Source organism: Thermobia domestica, chromosome 13, assembly GCF_964235325.1.
Source record: "Thermobia domestica chromosome 13, izTheDome1.hap1.1, whole genome shotgun sequence".
NCBI classification, from domain to species: domain Eukaryota; kingdom Metazoa; phylum Arthropoda; class Insecta; order Zygentoma; family Lepismatidae; genus Thermobia; species Thermobia domestica.
Window position 1 is genome coordinate 4,652,618 of NC_137466.1, and position 20,975 is coordinate 4,673,592.

General features: G+C 35.8%; 1 protein-coding gene across 1 annotated transcript; it reads left to right on the forward strand.

The window, feature by feature from the left end:
- The first annotated feature begins 14,047 nt into the window (after positions 1-14,047).
- Positions 14,048-15,878, forward strand: LOC145669106 (uncharacterized). The gene has a single exon (XM_081737449.1). It carries the CDS (start codon positions 14,172-14,174, stop codon positions 15,867-15,869), a length of 1,698 nt encoding a protein of 565 aa, XP_081593575.1. The 5' UTR covers positions 14,048-14,171; the 3' UTR covers positions 15,870-15,878.
- The last annotated feature ends 5,097 nt before the right edge of the window (positions 15,879-20,975 follow it).

Consider the following 20,975-nt stretch of genomic DNA (forward strand, 5'->3'; position numbering starts at 1 on the left):
TGTTGAATATAGAAAATTCCATTTTCGAAATTAGGTTTTATAAGCGTTAAACACTATAAAATGATTTTTCTTATTTTCTGTTAGAAAAGTAATCTTCATAAAGAAATTTTGTGTAGTAATATCATTACATAGGCGGTCCTACATGTGAAGAAATAGTGGATTTTTCTGTTTCTGAAATTGATAAATTCACAAAGGTTTCTTTAAAATTTCTTGTTACATTTTAAATATTGGAATGGGATATTTGTTCTCTACTAACTCCATGTATGTTCCCTACATTTTAAACACACACACACACAGAGAGAGAGAGAGAGGGAGAGAGAAAGAGAGAGAAACACTGTGTAAAATTTTACTTCCCAACTTGAAATATTTGACAATTTTCTGTTTCCGAAACCTAATTGGAAAATGATAATTTGTTTCTGTCTAACTTTCTTCTACAGGAATTTAATTTTATATCTGAATTTGCAGTTAAATATAGTGGAAAATTTTCCACCAAACATCACTCTATATATAATATCCAAAATTGTCCGGATTATGAAAAGTTTTTTCAGTTGTTCCTACATCGTGATGAAAATTTTCCGATTCATGAAAATTCCTTTTACTTGTTTCTACAGAGCAACAAAACTTTCCGTTTCACAAAATGTTGCTTTACTTTTTGCTTCAAAATGATGAAAATTTTCCGACTCATAAAAAGTTCTTCAATTTTTCCATACAAGACAGAAAATACTTCCATTCATGAAAAGTATATTCAGTTTTTTCTACATAGTACTGAAAATTGTCTGAGCCATGAACATTTTCAGATTCTTTAAACAATCTTTCACTTTTTAAAATTTCTATACATGATTTCAATCATTTTTATGAATACTGAGGCATTATTACTTGAACACTGATATTTGTTAAGAACGGAAAATTTTCCGGACAGATATAGAAGAAAATTTTCCACTTTACATCACGGGTAAACAACGATGTAGGAATAAGTGAAGTATGTTTTTATGAATCGGAAAATTTTCATCACTGGGTATGGCCTTATTTATGTAAAATTTTAAACTTAAAACATGATAATCAATAATCAAGGTCGATTGATATGGATCACAAACAATCTTACAATTTGAACTTTAGTTACAAATCATAATCTAAGATAATTGTTTGGAAGTTATTTAGTGTAATCTGATGCTGAATCTCGACTTTACAAATCTCATTTGTTTACTCAAAGCATACACATTTGAAACTTAACAAAATTGAACCATTACTAAATCGATTCCTTGAAATAAATCTAAAGCTGAGAGCATACACAATCAATGTGAGGAAGAGGCCATCCTCAAAGCTGGGAGAAGATATTCGTACAATGTGATTAATATGAATCTAACGCGAGGAAATTAATGATCTGTCTTTTGTGGAATTGGAATGACATCCACCATTACTAGAAGTTGGAAGAAGTTTCTTGTGAGTTTTAGTTTACTAACCTATAAAGAATATTATTAATTTCGGAATCTGCTCGATTCAATGAAAAGAATTATGTTAGTTTCAAACAGAGCCGTTAACTATTTAACTTCTTCAGCACAAACAACAGAAGTTATTAATAGCCAAGAATATTTTATAACGAGGTAATGAATCATCAAATGGAATTGAAAATTTCTGGTATCCTGATTTTATTTTAAACTAGCTGAAATGCCCATTCTTCGAGTAAGACATGTAAAATATTAATGTGAACAAACTGTACAACGAAAGGACAAAAATATCGCTTACTTTCTACTACGTTAACATATAATGGTAAACGCCTCCTGAGACGCTCTGGGAGATGTATTTGCAAGTCAGCGCATGTGGATAGTGATGGGTAAGTTCCCGGGAAGATTCCCAAAAATGGGAATTTACCGGGAATTTATGTACAATCACAAATAATATTGCATTCTATTACTATATTATGATACCAAAGTTAAATTCCTTTTTATATCACAGTATATTATTACGGTTGTCCCCAGTATATTCTTTAAAATGCATATTATGAACGATGTTATGCTATTATATTAATATTTTGTTATATTTAGAGAGTACGCATAAATGGATATTTATTTACAATATGTTCTATGAAAGTAAATATGTTCCAAAAATGGCATAGTAAGTCCACATAATTTTAAACTGTTAAAAAGTTTACATATACATGTAAGTGCATTTTCTAAACTTGACTCTACTACTGATATAAACATATTAAATTTTTAAATGTTATAAACAAATTAGGTTGGGTAACTTTCAGAAGACACATGTCCCACCATTTTGTCAACATTTGCGCATAAATATGTATGTTCACATTATTTGCAAGATACTTTCTTATCATTATAATTTTGTATGTAATATTTATTTTGTATGTCACACAGGACCTTTCTTCGTGCCCATTCGTAAACATTTCATGCGCTAACCCGGGAACTGTCGACAGGTGAGCGCAGCGCTCACCCTGGTTTATGTTTTCGTTTCAGAGCCGCCCTAGTGGGGTCACAGACTTGAGGCGCCGTCTAGCTGTCTCTTGATATGTCTTGTGTCTGAGAGTCAAGTGTAATCTTTTCATTTTTTTCTGTTGGAATAGAAATGTTGGCTTCATAAATGTGATTATGCGTAATTTGTGAGCGCCACGCTCACCTGTCGACCGACGGCGTGAGTGATTTATTCGAGATCATGGACAGAAACAAGGAGCAGATTCAACTACGGTTTGCGAAAAACAGAAGAAAACGGTACGATATGCTGCCTGTCAAGGGCTAATGTGTGGAAAGCACATTGTCAGCATCTTCTGGAAGTATAATGGGTGACATCAGTACAGTGATGAGACATGCAATAGAACAGCGTCTTATTTAAATGCCTACTCTATGTGTCAAGAGATAAACACAGTGTTTACACTAAGATATTTAAATCTTTAATTTCATTATAAATTTCTAACTTAAAATACGAATAGTATGAACATATGAAAAGCATGTACTGAAAACTCGCTCTAATTATGTAAATATTTTTTTTACGAAAATGTAATCCTTATGTGATATATGTGATAATGATAATATGAATATAATTTTATGCGACAATGATAATCAACTAATTGTATTGTTTATGGGATAACAGAACTTGATTTCATAAAAAAAAACCTTTGATAATAAAAACATATATAACTTTAAGAATATATGGTAATAAGAAATGGTTTTATATAAACGCATCATAATTTTATTTGCGATTTTATTTTAATAATAGTAATAACAATAAATCACAAAATGTAAACATTTACAAAATAAATCCCGTATAAAGCCACAAACAGTTATAGAAACGATTTTATTGTAAGTGAGCGCAGCGCTCGCGTCACAAATCAACAGTCGACTGTTCCCGGGCAAATTCACATGTAAGAAAAGTTCGAGTCCTCTCTAGAAATTCGAGTCAGAGACAGGAGACAGACCGATGTCTATTACTAACGGTGGTTCAGGATTTATTAATAGTACTTCGTCTCTATTCCTACGTAATTCTACATTACTTTACAAACTGGTTACTTTTCATTATTTGTAAATTAGTACTTTGCTACTTTTGGCTATTCTTTAGCTTTTTATGGCCAGCTTTTGCCCCTACCGTTATGCGATATCCTATACCGATACGGTTCTTTTATGGTTTCATACGTTTAAAAAAGTTTAAAACATTAAATTCAGACAGCATTGCCGAACGAGCCTTAGCGAGTGAAGGCGGGTTAGATCCTCGCAGGGCACGTTGTTTTCTTCTTCGTTACCAACAATTCACTTTCTTTTCTCACATAAATCACTTCCACTTACCTTTACGGATGTACAAATCCCCTACTGTCCTAAAAAAAATGTGTTCGATACATTTTTGACTACTTGAACACCACTAAAAACTCATTTGTTCCGTAAATCGTCCTACGTTTTACTCGTTTTCGGTCCCCAATACTACACAATTATCCTACTTTTTAGTGCAAATGGAAATAGAACTTAAAAACTCATATTATTAGTTATATAAAGAACAGTCAAAAAAAAATTAAATTTTTAAACCCCCAAATTCTTTAAAACCTAGAAGTAAACCATAATATATTAAAATAACGTAATTAATCACACAGTTCTTATAATTTGGAAGATAAAGAAATGAAAATAAATTCCTTCTCGGGAATTTATAGGCCAGAGAATATATCCATTTTTAAATTTCTTTCCACCGGAAATATTCCCACTGCCCATCACTACATGTGCAAGTATCACCACTTATTTTATCGACCACGAGAACTATGGATTTGACACAAATAGCAGTCATTTTTGGTTATTCTTACATGTCTTGATATCTCACCCTCTCCGATTCCCCGGCCTGTATTCAATGGTAACTGAATTTGAAGTCATCGCTAATGGAAGTGTCCCCAGTGAACTCAGCGACCTCGAAAACTATGGTTTTGACAGTAAGATCGGTATTTTTGGATTTTTTTTACATGTTTCAGTATCCTTTCCGAGTTGACTCTCGGCCTGCAGTTCAGTGGTAGGGCGTTCACCTCTGATGCACGGTGTCAATATTTTGGTCTCTGCTAGCGCCAAGTGAACTTTGTGGTGGGTAAACACCGTTCGTGGGTTCCCTCGGGGTTCTCCCGTTTCCTCCCATTTTCTTCAGTCCACCATTTCTTTTATTTTTCATCATCACCGTATCCTTTAGCCTAGCCGGCATAACCATGGGACGTAAAAGAAAACATTTCATTTTTCCCCGGCCGGCAGCCTAATGGGGTGAACTTGTAAATTATTGCGATCGGAGTTTCACCACTGATCTGAGTAACCGCAAAACCTATGAATTCAACACTAATATCGGCCATTTCCAACTACTTTTACATTCCACCTTAAACTCCTCTCCTCCTACCCCCGAGACCTGATGGTCCTAATTTTGAAAAGCATGCTTTGTCTTGGTCTGGACCAAGGTACCCCTGACCAAAATTTGTCAACTATGTCCACTCGTCTAACCCAAGGCCACACACGAAAACACTGGAAAAAATTATTTACTCTATTCATGTTAGATGGCGGAAAATGACATCGTAATGTCCACCACTTAGTGCTTATTAGATGTCATATAACCTAATATTACGAAATTTTAATTCAAATTTCTCTCTTCAAGACTTTGAGGGAAACCACAGATGATTGACAAACTACTTTCCCATATCGTTCGATTGTTTCCACATAACCTCAAGGCTGCTTTGTGTAAAATAGTTTCAATTCCACACCAGGATTAAGCTAAAATCAGATATGATTGAATACATTATAGCCAAAAGTATGGACATCACATATTTTGTAATACATAAATATATATTTCGCAGAAGTCACATTTTATTACATTAAAATAATTGGTACAGGATAAGTTAAATTTGTGAAAAGATGGGTCTTCAAATATTGCATCTAAGTCTGGAGAATTCAGAAATTTCGTGCAAAAGTGACTTGGTTTCTATGAAATCTTAACTTAATTATTAAGACACTCAGTATGTATGAAAATACTTACGACACACGGTCCAAAACTGAAGTATGGTAAAGTTCTTGAGTACATGTCGGATAACAATTACATTCTTCCCTTGTTACTTCGGTTACTGAAAAGAAAGAGATTAGATTGATGCACATTGTAGAATTATTAACGAAAGAACCCTGTTATTTTCCAACGACATTTTAATTAACACCAGAAGTTGATTTTTTTTGAACTGAACTTAAATTTAATTTTACTCGTGAGAGAGCCCACAATGTTATGGAAGTTTCATAGAAAAAAGTATAGCGCGGGCACTTTGCCCCCGCTTTATTCTCCCGGGATGCCTTTTATTATAAGTATCAAATACATTTGATATTGCAACATTTTGTAACAACTGAATATTTTGAGAAGAAAGAAGAAAGATCCAAAAATCTAGTTTTGCAGTACAATATTTATTAAGTACACTGAAATCTCATCTCGAACGACAAACGCTTGATGGTAATTATGACATTTCTTAATACTACAACTATGAATAATTTTCAAATTCAACCCTGTACTAATTTGGCATTCAAATCTACATTTTAAAATTTGTGAACTTACGTGAAAAGTATCTCACATCATCACAACAATTGGAACGTGAATAGCTTCAAATTAACCAACGAGATATTAATTCTAGAACTTTGAGAAGTGAACTGTTTAAATTACAAGTTATCACTCACAAGGGACATGTTTCGGTTCGAACGCGAGGATCAACATAAAACTTGGTAGATATATACAGGACTAAGTACTGACCACTGTATGGTATGTCATTCCCGTGTAAAACACGTTTTTTGCCGACAGCGCCACCTATCCTTCAAAACACTAGCAGTTACATTCCACGTTATAGGTGGTGAGTGCAGAACAGTCAGGTGCGTCAGTGTATGATATGTGCTCGAATTAGTGTTAGGTGTGGTAGTTAGTGTGGAAAAAATGGGGCGGGCTGCTGGCATTAACCTCCTTCATGTAGTTGAACTAATAAAAGACGAACTAAAGCGCAGATTTAAGGATCAAACGTCAGTTGGAGCGGACGATGAGTGATTTGCGGCATTTTGGTGCAATTTAATTATCAATGAGTCCGAAAATGAATTAGAAATGATACACACATGGACACTCGCCAGAGATGATAAAGAAAATGTCACGGCATAGAAAGATATTTATGATAGCAGTTCAGAGCGGGAGAAGACAATAGTCCAGAGCGGGAACCGAGAATCGGGAAATGAAACTCCGAATAGTGAAATGTGAAATCATCAGATTATTTGATGAAGGTCGTAATCGTTCGTGAAATAATGCCTACTTGTTTCTGAAGATTTTCAATGAAAGTCGGCTCCGTTTTGAAATCCCGTAAGCCAACTTCTTTTATCGCTTGGAGTGCCCAGCACTATAAATATCAGTAATGCACTGATGTTCCATGCTCTCGCGCCTCGGCAAATAATCTGATGATTTCGCACTTCATTGTTTGGAGTTTCATTTCCCCATTCCCTTTAAATGAAGCGGAGTTCGTAAGCAGCGCATGCTCATAATCCAAAATAGGTTTGCAGTTATTCAAAGAAATAATTTTCTTGTGTCGTGTCACAAAGTACCTGTACGAGTTGTATTCTCCTTCATGATAATATTTGTATATACTCCTGACTTCCTCGTCCGTAAACTGCGATAAAATATCTGTTCTTTTCAGTTTTCATCTGAAGATACGTCGTATTCGCTTTGGCTAATGCGTTGTTCCCGCTCTGGACTGTTGTCTTCTTCCCGCTCTGAACAGCTATCATAGATATATTTCTGTGCCATGACATTTTCATCTCTATTGAGTGTCCATGTATGTATCATTTCTAATTCATTTTCGTACTCATTGATAATTAAATTGGACCAAAATGTCGCAAATGACTCATGTTCTGCTCCAACTGATGGTTGATTCTTAAATCTGCGCCTGAGTTTCTCTTTTAACAGTTCACCTACATGAAGGGGGTTAATGCCAACAGTCCGCCCCATTTTTTCCACACTGACTATCACACCTAACACTAATTTGAGTTTACTACCATACACAGACGCACCTGGCTGATCTTCACTCAGTACCTATAAGGAGCTAGTGTTTCGAATGGTAGGTGGCGCTGTCGGAGGAAAACATGTTTTACACGGGAATGACACACCATACAGTGGTCAGTACTTAGTCCTGTATATATATACCAAGTTTTATGTTGATCCTCGCGTTCGAACCGAAACATGTCTCTTGTCAGTATGCCCGTTATATGAGAATTGAGTACGTTTTCTTTACTATGCAAGACACACTTGTGACATGTATAGATATAAGTGGAGTCATGAAGGCTCTAAAATTAATTGCGATCCTACGAAGTGGAGGCTCTTCGTAGATTCCTCAAAGGAGAGTTTAAAGGTAGTGCTTTTACATATTAGAAATTGTCTTTCTCCAATTCCAGTAGGTTATGGAGATCATTTGAAAGAATATTATGCAGATTTGAAACGTTTATTCAAGCCATTTATGGTGACCACGGTGATAGCACTGTTCTTAAGTATTCATTTAGTGTTTACAAAATATTGTTGCTTTATTTGTGAGTGGGACCACTGGCGCAAATCCCAGGGGGGATGGGGAGATATGTCCCCCAATCTTGGACCTGGGGGGACTGTCCCCCCAATAATCTGACTTAAAAAGTGCTTTCTGCCTTAAAAAGTCCAGGACAAAGTTGAATAATAATGGCGACAGCGCATCTCCTTGTTTCAGGCCATTCTCGCCGTAAAAGCTCGCGGCCAAATATTTTCCTACCCGGACTTTAGTCTGGGATTCATTTAAACATGCCTTAATTGATCTAATTAGCTTTTTTGGTATTCCAAATTCTGTAAGAACGTTGTACAATGTTTCTCTCCTAACCGAGTCGTAAGCCTTTCTAAAATCAATAAATAGTTAATGTACCGGGTTACTGTATTTCTACTTCTTTTCGAGTACTTGGCGAATGGTAAATATTTGGTCGATAGTGATCGATTTCACCTAAAAACACACTGATAATCTCCAATAATTTCATGTGCGTGTGGGGTCAATCTTGCTAATAGTATGTTTGAAAGGATTTTATAGGATGTTGACAGAAGAGAGATGTCTCGATAATTATTAGTCAGTTTTGTTGCCTTTCTTGTGGATTGGAACAATGATTGATTCTTTCAACTCTTGCGGCAATTCTTCCTTGTTGTAGATAAGGAGAATGAGTTTGTGTATCTTGTGCCATAATTTTTCTTCTCCAACTAAAATTAACTCAGCCGGAATTTCGTTTACATCCGGAGATTTGCGTTTCTTTAATTTCTTTATAGCGATTTCTACTTCTATTCGGTTGGGTTCTGGAATATACGGTTCTGCGGTGTGTATCTCCTTTTCTCCACGCACATTAGTTTTTGGCTGCGTGTTAAGCAAATCGTCAAACAAATCTTTCCATCTATTTAAAATCCTATATGTATCAGTGAGAACTGTTCCATCAGCTTTTTTTGATATAAGCCCGAGGTTGATAGCCTTTCTTAAATTCGTTGATCCCTTTATACATGTCCCGAATGTTTTTATTTTTACTATTATTTTCAAGTTCCTAAGTTTTCGCTTTCAAAAATCGCGTTTCTTTGTTCTAAAAGTTTTGGAAGTTTCCCGCCTGATGTCTACGAAATTTTGTGTAGTTATTTCATTCGGATTTTGTAGCCAACGTAATTTTGCCTGTTTTCTCTTCTCTGCTAGTTCAAACCATGGTTTGTTCCTACGTATTTCCGCGTGTCCCAATTTTTCTTTTGAGAGAGGATGCTTCGTAAGCAAAGAAAAGAATTCAATTGCTGGGATATTTTTCTTCATAATCTTAAGGTCACATCTGTTAAATAAAGAGTATATGACATGCGTCAGATTTCTGTAAGGACTTTTGTAATGTTATTGAGATTATCATCATTTTGCTCAAAGAGTATTGTTGCGTCATACATAATTGATATTCTTTCTTCATAGTTTTGGGGGGCGCGGTGGCTCAGTGGTAGAGCGTTCACCTCCGGTGCTTGGGATCCCTGGTTCGATCCCAGCTCGCGCTGTGTGGACTTTGTGGTGGACAAACACCGTGCTCGTGGGTTTTCTCGGGGTTCTCCCGTTTCTTCCCACTTTCTTCCTTCCACCATTTCACTCATCTCTCATCATCACCGTCTCCTTTAGCCTAACCGGCATAACCGTGGGACATAAAACTTAAATATTTCATTTCATTTTTTCATAGTTTTGGGGAAGTCATTTATATTATTATAAAACAATTTTAACGTGGATCTTTGTGGATGCCTAATTAGAAACATACCAATTATAAATATGCATGTATTCCTATTTCAGAATGTGTTCACGGTAGTGATTTGTAATACTGATATGTACTACTACATCATCTACATCACCTAATATATAATATACTCTACAATAGTTGATCAGATTCATCTACCGTAATATGAGTTTCATCTCCCTTCTCTAGAATAAGCCTCCAGTGTTGAAGACAACCTCTTCCCAATGTTGAAGACAACCAATGGCGTATTTAGGATTTTGTTTCGAGGCGGTATGCCCAACACAAGGACAGAACTGGGCAATTGCCCACCTGGGTTTGAGAATTAAATATATTTTAATTTATGTATAAATTGAAGTTATAATGGCAAGAAATGCAGACCGATAAATCCTCTATGATATGATACAAAAATTTAGGAGTGAATCTAACCCTTTATTCTATTAATACAAGAAAAAGGAAGCATCCTCTTGGCCTTCCTAATTTCCCGGGCTAATTATTCCCCCGTTTTGATTTTCTTTAATTCAAACATTTCCTTCTTTTAAAAATAACTAAACGATATAAATTTTTCTTTGTTATAATAACTAAAGTCCTGTCATGTTGATATCCGCGCAAGTTGGTGTGGAACACCAGTTTCGCTTATTAACTCCTCTTAGTCTTGGTGTTACTGATGACGTGTAACGTTCCCCTTTGAGCGTTACATTTTCTCAAAGAGAATATTTGCGGAAATGTTCAATTAGCTCTCAGCTAATATTATTTCTTTTTATTTTCTCAATTCTCGACTCTCATGAAGGATTCAAGATGGTCGACAATTGGACTAGTGCATGTAGATGTAGTATGCTACTTTCCTTTGTACGTCTATGGTTTGCGTTGAGCGGCTTTTGAGAGTAGCTCGGATCGTTTGAAATAATTTAAATTTTTGTGTTTCATGTAAAACGGAAGGATTATTATGAATCTGCATATATAAATGCCCGTTTATATAATTTTTATTCTCCTTTAGTTATATTTGTTTTATTATAAAATCTGTTATTTCCATTCTACGCTCTGATGCGTAGTATGGAATGACCAATCCGGAAGTGAGAGGGCTGCGGAGAGCCCCCTCTGGTTCACCTTTTTCTTTGTACTACGAACTGCGAACATGGCCGTGGTGAGGTGAAAAGCACGATTGTCCATATTTTCGGATATTAATTTACCGTGAATTATCCAGTGAGTAGCCGTTCTTTAATATAAATATTTAAAGAAGCTGTTTAGTCGAACGTTATGCTAGGCCAGCGGGTATAAACAAGAATCACAAGAGAACTTACTCAAATATTCGACCTGTGCGTTTTGGAATATGGCTGGGATTGGTTAGAGATTTTCTAACTGTTAATGTGAGGAAAGCTGAAGTTCAGAAATCCCTTTTGTGCTGTCTCCGAGACCGAACTCGATTGATGTATGGCTTCCTTCTCTTGACGTTGTAAATTTCCGTCCCCCCTTACTACGTTTTCTTGGCAAGGGACTTCGTCCTATATTACTTGTTGTCAGCTCAGCCTGCCTCTCCGGAATTTAATGTGTCTAACTGTGGTCGCTGTTGTGAGGATGAACATTGCAGCAGCTTTGCAGTAATTGTTTGTCTACCTGGTGGAGATAGCAGTGGAACGTATGCTTTGCTGTTAACCAAGGAGGGGGTGTGATCAATCCACGCCGAGGTTATGGCTGTACGCATGGTGAGATGTTGGAGGAGTCGTCAGGACCGGTCGCCACCCTGGAGTGCTGTTTCACAGTGTTTCCTCAGTGTCCCTATTCGTAAAGTGAAACCACGGTCGGGTGAGCTTTGGTAACTGTCTACTAGGTAAATATGTCTATTTCTTTTATTCCGTCTTGTGAAGAAACTGGTATCATCCGGGAAGTTGCGGAAGAAATTGTCCACCGTTTATAGTTGTCCAAATTGTCTTAAATATAACGTCTAACGTCATATTAATGTCTTCGTGTGTTCATTATCTTACTACAGATTACTTATGAACAAACAATAATATACGTTTAATAATTCTCAGTTTTCTTGGTGTATACATATATATATATATATTATCTGAGTCAGTTTATAATGTCCATAATATTGCCCGAAATGAGTTTTGTCCGTAATATGTCCGAGTAAACGAGAGTGAGTCTCTATCCAGTAAGTTGAATCATACGCCAGTGGGATAGTCTGATATCAAAGCCGTTTCTCTCTTGCTCTGAATAAAAATCATCTCTTAGAGTTGTCTAGATGTATAATATATTACTCGCTGCCATCTAGCACATGTATGTTAGCAACAGGTATTCCGTATTGTCTATTCTCTCAGGTATTCTATTTGATAAATTAAGGATTGATTAGCGATGGCTAGTTTACGTCTGACTAGCAGCGGGTATTCCGTATTGTTCATCAATAACTATATACGTAAGTATATCTATATAATTTACAATCTAAGCATTAAGTCGCCGCACCCCAAGTTTGCATTCTCGAGTTGTCCTGTTACATTTGATTGTGATGTTGCTCACTAGATCAGTGAGGCACGTTAAGACGGTGGGTGTACGATACCACTCGTACTTCAATGCGGGAGTGTCAGAAGTCGAGTCTAATTTCATTGGCTGGTTTTGTGTTCCCCATAATGTGCTACAGAGTTTAATGTTATTACCGCCGCTGCTAATAGTAAATGTCGAGGGAAATGCCCTCTTAGCAGTTGGATGCGGGTGAAGTGGAGAAGTTATGTACTAAAAGGGGGAAGGTTAATCGACGCAGCCGTAGGTCTCTCTCTCTGCAAGGAGATGGTTACGAGTGGTAATGTAATTGGTAAATTTCCTTTGGTGAAGTAGCCTACCAAGGACTTTGTGCTATTGTCTAGAAATGTAAACAACTCTCTTACTGTTAGTACAGTGGGGCTTAATTTATATTGTTATTTACCTTTGAGTTGTGTTGGTGTTAAAAGGTTTGAGAAACTTAAACGGAATACAAAGATTTTTTTTCCTGAATCTAGCTATCCACGATCATAAATGTCAATGAGAGTCTTTTGTTATACGTTTATTACAAGGAAAGTTAAATAAACAGAGATGCAAGATATATGGTGTTATCTTAAATGATTTTTTTTCTTTTCCTCGTCTTTTCCTTAGCATTGACAACGCAAGTAGTGTACAAGAATCTGGAGTAAGTAGCGTTGTGTTTACTGGTCTATAAATTATAGTGTAAGAAGGAATAACGGCGACCCAATGTTTTTTTTCTTTTCTTTTCCTTCGTTTCCTTAATGTCAGCTACGGATACAAATTTAAGGTAATATAAGACGCAAGGTAGCGCTTTTCAGGTTTGGTTCCCATAGTCAAAATTCTAATTATTAGAAAAGGTGACGCCGCGAGTTTGGCTATCTAGCCATGGAATCGAACTAGCGTAACCAGCTCTTTTCAAGTTTGGCGAACCCAGCTGTAGGATTATTTTATTGTCTAAAATGCTACACTATTTTTGTCGTGTCATGCGGGAAGAAACGAGTGATACGGACTGTCGAAACGAGTGAAACGATTGACTTTGAGTAGACTAATATCTATCGGTAAGACGTGTGTTCTGGTGCTCTGCAGCTAAGTGCGGAAAAAGTGGGAAAACTGCGCGCGTCGGGTCGCGAGTGGTATCGTTCGACGCGGTGCGTTACAACGAACACGGCAAAGAAAACGCCAACAAAAACGGGCCAACGGTTCAAAAGTTATAGGCAAAAAACTGGTTAAAATAACCCCATATAAATACATATAAACCTGAAAATGGAAGGAAAAAATTTCTAAAAAGTAATTAGTGCAACGTGTGCATCCGGCTTGAGGTGGAAAAGTATCTGCTTTACACGGCAAGGTCAATGTAAGTACTTTCAACATCTTACTGCATGCAAGAACATTGCTTTCAACTTTTATTGAAAGCAACATAAACTTACTAGATACAACTTTAAAAAAACATTGTAAGTCCATAGTGTGTAAAATGGACCAAAGTGCCAATTTCAGAACCTCGTAGCGCCCAAAATTAAAGGACCAGGGGATTGATTTTTTTGGAGGTGGGTCCTAAACCTCCTTCACTCTCCTCCCAAAGCGCCCCCTCCCCCATCCGAATTCAGGAAATTCTACCAAGGTTGTCGTCTGGGCCAACTTGGTTTGACCTTTGACTTCATTTTTGGGAGAATATCGGTGACCCCCCCTCCCCCGAGACATTTTATATTATTTCATTTCTTTTTTTTTAAAGTTATTTTCCCCTTACCCCGGAACTTACCCCTCTCAATCCCCCCCGATAGTTTAGGGTGTCTACAACTAACATACAAAGTTTCACAAAAATTGGTCGGTAAATAAAAAACTTTTGCCCATCGAGTTTCTGGGGTATTGTAAAAACTGGCTAATTTAACATCAAAAACAGGTTAATATAAGGGGAACAAAATGTTTCCGAGGTCGCCGCCAAGTAGTGCAAGAGGTACACCAACTAGGGACCAATCACCTACAAACCCAGTAGTAAGGGTCCAGAAACCGGAAGAGAGCGAAGCTCGGAAAAGAGAAAGGGAAGATACCTCTCCACAGGACAAACCATCAAAAAGAACAACTGAAGGAGAAACTACGGAAATGGAAACTATAACACTATACGAGAAAGAAATGGTATTCCTAGAAGAACTACTAGATTGGAAAAAGATCGGTAGGAATAATCTTAACAAACTAAAAAAGAGAGTAGTGATTTGGGTTAAAGATAGGTCGGTACTAGAAGGTAAATTAGAACAACTAGAAAAAGAAAATGAAAGACTAAATGCATCAAATCAAGATCTACTACAAGAAAAATTACAGCTGGAAATGGATATGATGAAAGGGAAAAAAGGTAATAAAGAAGAGGAATTGAGAATCATTGAAAAACAAAAACAAGACATAAATAGAATGGAAAAAGAAATAAATCACCTTAAGGAAGAAAACAATGATATAAAACAGGCGAGAGACCATCAAATAAGACATATGGAGGAGGAAATAAGAAAGCTAGATGAAGACAAAAAAGAACTGAAACAAGAAGTACAAGAAAAAGCCAAAAAAATAAGGAAACTAGAAGACGAAATGAGACAACTCGAAAAGGTACAAAATAAAACAAAAGAAGAATTAATTGAAACACAACAGTTATTCGGAAAAGCGGAAATAGCAAGAGAAAGTGACGGCCACCGTTTTAGAATGAAAATACAAGACCTACAACAGGAGCTGTTCCAACAAGATGCTATGATGAAGGATTACATAAATAAATTAGGGGAGAAAATTGAAAAAATCACCGTTGAAAAAATGGAAACGGATGAAAAGCCGTCTTGGACAGAGATAGTCAAAAGAAGAAGGCCCACAGAGAGGGAACTAACAATCCAAGAAGTAACAGCCAAAACCAAACCAGCACTGATAATAAAACCAAACCAAGGAGAAACAACCAGACAGACAGCTGAGAGATTAGCAGGTACAATTGACCCACGAAAAGAAAAACTAAAGATTACAGGACTAAGGACAACCAGGGACAGAGTAGTAATAGAAACAGCAACAAAAGACGACATCAAAAAGATTATGGCTAAAGATGAAATTAAAAGAAACTTCCAATGCGAAGAAACCAAAAAACGAAATCCAATGATGATAATTTATGGTATACCTTCTGACTTAAAAGATGAGGAGCTTATACAAGCTCTTATTGAGCAAAATTTCGAGCAAGAAGACATGGAAGAGGCAAAAAAGATAAAAGCCAGGTTTAGAGCTGGCAAAAAACAACAAAAAAGATGCCATCTCGTCATAGAAGTAGAACCAAAAATAAGAAAAATCTTAGTAGAGAAAGAAAAAGTGTACATTGATTATGAAGCACATCGCATCAAAGACTTCCTGGTAGTACCACAATGCTTCATCTGCCAAGAATTCGGACATGTAACAAAGTATTGTGACAATAAAGAGAAATCAAGATGTCGATACTGCGGCGATCTAAGACACAAAAGTGAAGAGTGTGATGAGAAGGGGAAAAAAATCTGCGTACCTTGCAAATTACGTCACAAAAATTGTGAGAACCCTCAGACCGAAGAATGTGTTTCATACAAGGTAGCACGAGAGAGAATAATCTCAAAAATCAACTATGGAGAGTGAAAAAACTACAAACAAGGAAAAGAAAAAGAGTCCAAGTAAAAGAAGAAGGGACAAATTAAGATTAGAACAATTTATTGAAAGAAAACACAAACAACAAATACTTAAATCTGATCAAGCGACGCAAACGGAAATTATAAATATAGAAATAGAGAAAAACATCAAAATAAACTCGATAACACAAACTGAAATGCACAGATTTATAAACAGAGAAACAAGGAAAAATATAGAAGACTCCAAAATCCAAATTGAACCAAATAGGAGAAAAATTAATGATAGTATTACAAAAAAGGGTGAACTAGCAACACTGCTAGAAAACAGGAAAAGGAACAGTAAAAAGACTTTTAAAGAAGAAGATTATAAGTGCATGGAAGAGGTACCAAATATTTATACTTCCTTTGTACATGGAGAAGAAAAATATCTCTTCCCAGTACAGGAAGAAAGAAAGGAGCAAATACAAGAGAACACAATATCTAGTACAACGTGTGGAAGCGAAGACACTGTAGAAAAGCTAGAAGACGAAAATAAAAGTAAAATGCAGGGAACAAATCAAGAGCTATATGAAGAAATAAATCAGACATATAGACTAGCAAAACTAGAAGAAAAACAAATATTGGCTACAGCACTGAGGCAAATAGTAAGAGATTTGCATGTAAATGGTAGATCAATAACTTATCCAACCCTGGAAGAGACAGATAGAATTGAGCTAAGAATCTATAATTTACCAGCAAATGGATTTGAACTTCTAGATCTGGTGGATCAAGTTTTTGAAAGACGAGGAATATACTGGTCCTTAGAAAATGTTTATAAACAACTAGTTAGAGCACACGGTAGAGTATATTATGATCCTACGAAATCAGGTGCGGATGCTTACGTTTTTACGAGATATGGATGAAAACTATCCCACATTAAAAATAATGCAAAATAACGCACAGGGAAGCAAGGTGGCAACAATGGAATTAAGGAGATTAGCGGAAATAAAAAGAATAGATATTGTGGCAATACAGGAGCCATATCTTCTAAATAGCAAATTAACAACCTTTCCTGTGGGAAGTAGGATCATCTATGGAGGAGAAGAGCCAAAAGCTGTGACTGTAATCATGAATAAGGAAATTGAAATACTGAAGCTAACTCAGTATGCAGATAATTGGATAACAACAGTGGAAATTAAATGGAAAAAAATTAAATTTTGGATAATTAATGCGTACTTTCAATACCGCCTACCAACTCAAGATTTTGTAAACAAAATACAGGACATAATAGGACAAAGAGGTAATAATAGTATTCTGCTGTTGGCAGACACAAATGCAAAGTCGACAATGTGGGGAGCACAAGAAAACGATGACAAGGGTGACTTAGTAGAAGATTTAATTACTCAAAATGGACTGCAAATCTTAAACGTGGGAAATAGACCAACCTTTATAGGAAACAGAGGAAAATCACACATAGATGTATCATGTGCAACCACTGAGTTAGCAAACAGAGTAAAAAATTGGCATCTGGGAGACAGTAACACGCTAAGTGATCACGAAATTATAACCATAGAGATTCAGGCAAACCAAACAACCAAAGTAGCAGAGACATATAATATAAAGAAAACAAACTGGAATAAGTTTAAAGATAATTTAAAGCTACCACAAATAGAAGAAGATAGTAATGTTACACAAATAATACAGGAAATAGAGTTAGTAACCAAAGAAGCACTAAAAGATGCTACCCCAACAAATAAGGAAATTAAGAAATACGAAGACTTTTGGAACCCCAAACTCCAGAGGTTGAAACGAATAGCAACATCAGCAAGAAAAAGCTACCAATCAACACTTCATCCCATTCTGAAGGAAAGGAGATTGGAAAAATACAGAATTGCTAAAAGGGAATACAAAGAAGAACTATTAGAGGCAAAAAAGAAAAGTTGGGATTTATTCCTTAAAAAGAATATAGAATCAGATCCATGGGGAACACCCTACAAACTAATTACACAAAAAGTCAACCCTCTAATATTGAGCACAGTTAAAAAACCTGATGGAATGCTAACTACGAACAGAGAGGAAACATTAACGGCATTAGCAAATAAGTTCTTCCCAAAGGATATAAAGGAGACAGATACGGAAAGTAACATCGAGTTAAGAAACAAAATGATGGAGGAAACCATTGATACTGTACCCGAAGAAGATCTGGTAACAAATGAGGAGATGGAAAAGATAATGAAGAAACTTAAAAACAAAAAAGCACCAGGAATAGATGGACTAAAGAATGAAATATACAAAAAGGCAAAAGATATTTGGACACCATATCTAGCTAGACTATTTAACTGGTTACTTAAGAAGCAACTTTTCCCAGATTCCTGGAAAGTTTCAAAGTTAAGTATCCTATCTAAAGGACCAGAAAAGGACGCCTCAGAAGTTGGATCTTATAGACCCATTTGCTTGCTTAAAAACATTTCCAAAATTTTTGAAAGAATAATCCTAAACAGGTTACAAAAATATAGAGACGTTAAGGATGATCAATTACAATATGGTTTTAGAACTGGAAAATCAACAGAAGACGCCATAAATAGATTAGTAGATAATATAAAGGAAAAAAGGTACGAACGAAAATATGTCTTAGCACTCTTTATAGATATTGAAGGAGCTTTTGACAATCTTTGGTTTCCCTCTCTTCTAGAAAATATCAGAAAATTAAATTTGCCTAAATACATAATAAACTTAATAAGAAATTACTTATTAAACAGGAAAATCATAATACCGAACGAAGAAGGAGACATAGAAATTGAGACCGAGAAAGGTTGCCCACAAGGTTCTATCCTGGGACCAACTTTATGGGACATTGAGCTACAACCATGCTTGGAAGTATTAAACAAGATGCAGGAAGTGGACATAGTTGTTGCATTTGCCGACGATATTGCAATAACAGCAAGTGGAAATAGCAGAAGAGAATTAGAATCTAAAACTGCAAAAATAATAGAACAATTAGACAAGTGGAGCAAAGATAGTAAACTGAAACTATCAACGAGCAAAACTAAATACCTAATTTTTGGAACAAAGTTACAACGAAACCCAATAATAAAGCTAAATAATATAAACATAAAAAGAGAACAAAAGATAAGATATCTGGGAATAATATTAGATGAAAAACTAAATTTTGATGCACATTTTAAATATATAACAACTAGAGGGAACAGCATAGCAAATAAATTAATTACGATAGCTAGAAACAAATACAAACTACCATTGAAAATAATAAATTTGTACCAAGAAACCATTTTAGCAGCTGCAATAACATATGCATCAAGTGTTTGGATTGGGAGAACATTAGAGAATAAAACATATAAGAATAGATTAAATAGACCACAAAGAAACATACTCATAAGATTAAGTGGAGCTTTTTCATCAACATCACATAGCTCATTAAGTATAATATTAGGAGTAAAACCCATGAATATTGTAGCTCTGCAGAGGGCAGCGAACTATTGGTTAAGAAAAGGAAATCTAGACAAAATCAGGAATACATTTGATAAAGAACTAAATACCGAAAAAGAAATTGAAGATCATATGATAGCAATTTGGAATGAAGATTGGCAACGGTATGAAGGAGCTCACAGAGTACATCAGATATTTCCAAACATAAAAGATAGACTACAAATAAAACATTTAAATCCCACTTACGGAATAATTCATTTCCTAACAGGACATGGACCGTATGAAGATTACTTGTATAAAATAAAATCCAAACGAACACCAAGCTGTGAATGTGGAGAAATTGGCACACCAGAACACCACATTATGTGGTGCCCAACAATGGAAGATGACGTGATACTAAGAAGGGATATTCGAAACAAGACTTTACAAGAAATATTAACTAGTAAGGAAGATTGTGAGAAATTGAAAAAAATAACTAATGAATACTCAGATATAAGAAGAAATATGTACAGAAGAAATTTAAACAATGGAGAGAATTAAAGTGATGGATGAAAGAAAATGAACGAATGTGAGACTTGTTCCTGGACCGGAGAAAAGACTCCAGGAGAGGAAACACAGGAAATCCGTGTCTCCCACCGGGAACAATTGAATGAAAGTATGCACCTCCAGCCAAGGGACTGGAAGAGGAATTCCGGTGCAAGAGTGTGTGAAGAAGAGTGCGTGAAGTGGAGAGTGGTGGTGGGTTCACGGGAGGGAATAGGGTAATGGCAAGAAAGTACAAAATGGAAAACACCGCATTTACCGTTTCGGGCGCCAGGTGAATTTGGTGAGGATAGCACTGGGATACAACGGACCGGGGTCCACACTAAGTGCTCCGAGTGGACCCCGGACCCAGTCTATAAGAACCAGCCAAGATACCAAGGAACGCAAAATGAGCGGTTAAAAGAAATAAATACATAATGAATACAGTATTAGAGTAAAATGAAAAGATAAATTTTTAGTATGTGGAAGAGAGAAAGTAGACAATAAATGGAAAAACATACAGGCTGAAAAACTAAAAGCTTAACTTAAGCCAGAAATTCATGTGGTGCAAGGTGAAGTTAAATATATATATATACGAGTATATATAAATAGAAAGTCATATAGGTGAAAAATAAGTGTCAGTGATTATTAGTGTTAGTGACAGCAAAAGCATACAGTGTAGTGTAGTGTTAAGAATATTAGTTTTGGTGCACAAGTGTTAGTGTGGAAACACAGGTGAAAACCATTAGTGCAGTGAAAGAAATAGGTGAATACCAAAGAAATATATTTAAATATATATATATAAAACATATGGGTGAAAAAACCTAATCATACAGGGAAAACCTGCAAGAAACAAGAAGAAGCCTAAGGTAAAAAGAAGAAGCAGCCAATAGGTAAAAACATAAATACGCAGAGAACACAGATACCAAACACACACACAGAAATACACAAAAAACAAGCAATCTAGATTCAAACTTATTTGTTAAATTCTTAGTTTTTTTTTGTTTGTTTTTCGTTTGTAAATTTTCCCTTTTTTGGTCTCTTTTCCTTCCCTATCCTTTCCCTCCCAAATTTTCCTATTTTTTTTTCTTTTTTTCACTTATGGAAATAAAGAAAAAAAACAAAACTACTATAGAAATCATTCGCAATGATGATAACTCGTCGGTTT

Bases quoted from the DNA above. Each gene is read 5' to 3' on its own strand.
- LOC145669106 (XM_081737449.1), top strand. From the start codon at position 14,172: ATGTTTCCGAGGTCGCCGCCAAGTAGTGCAAGAGGTACACCAACTAGG.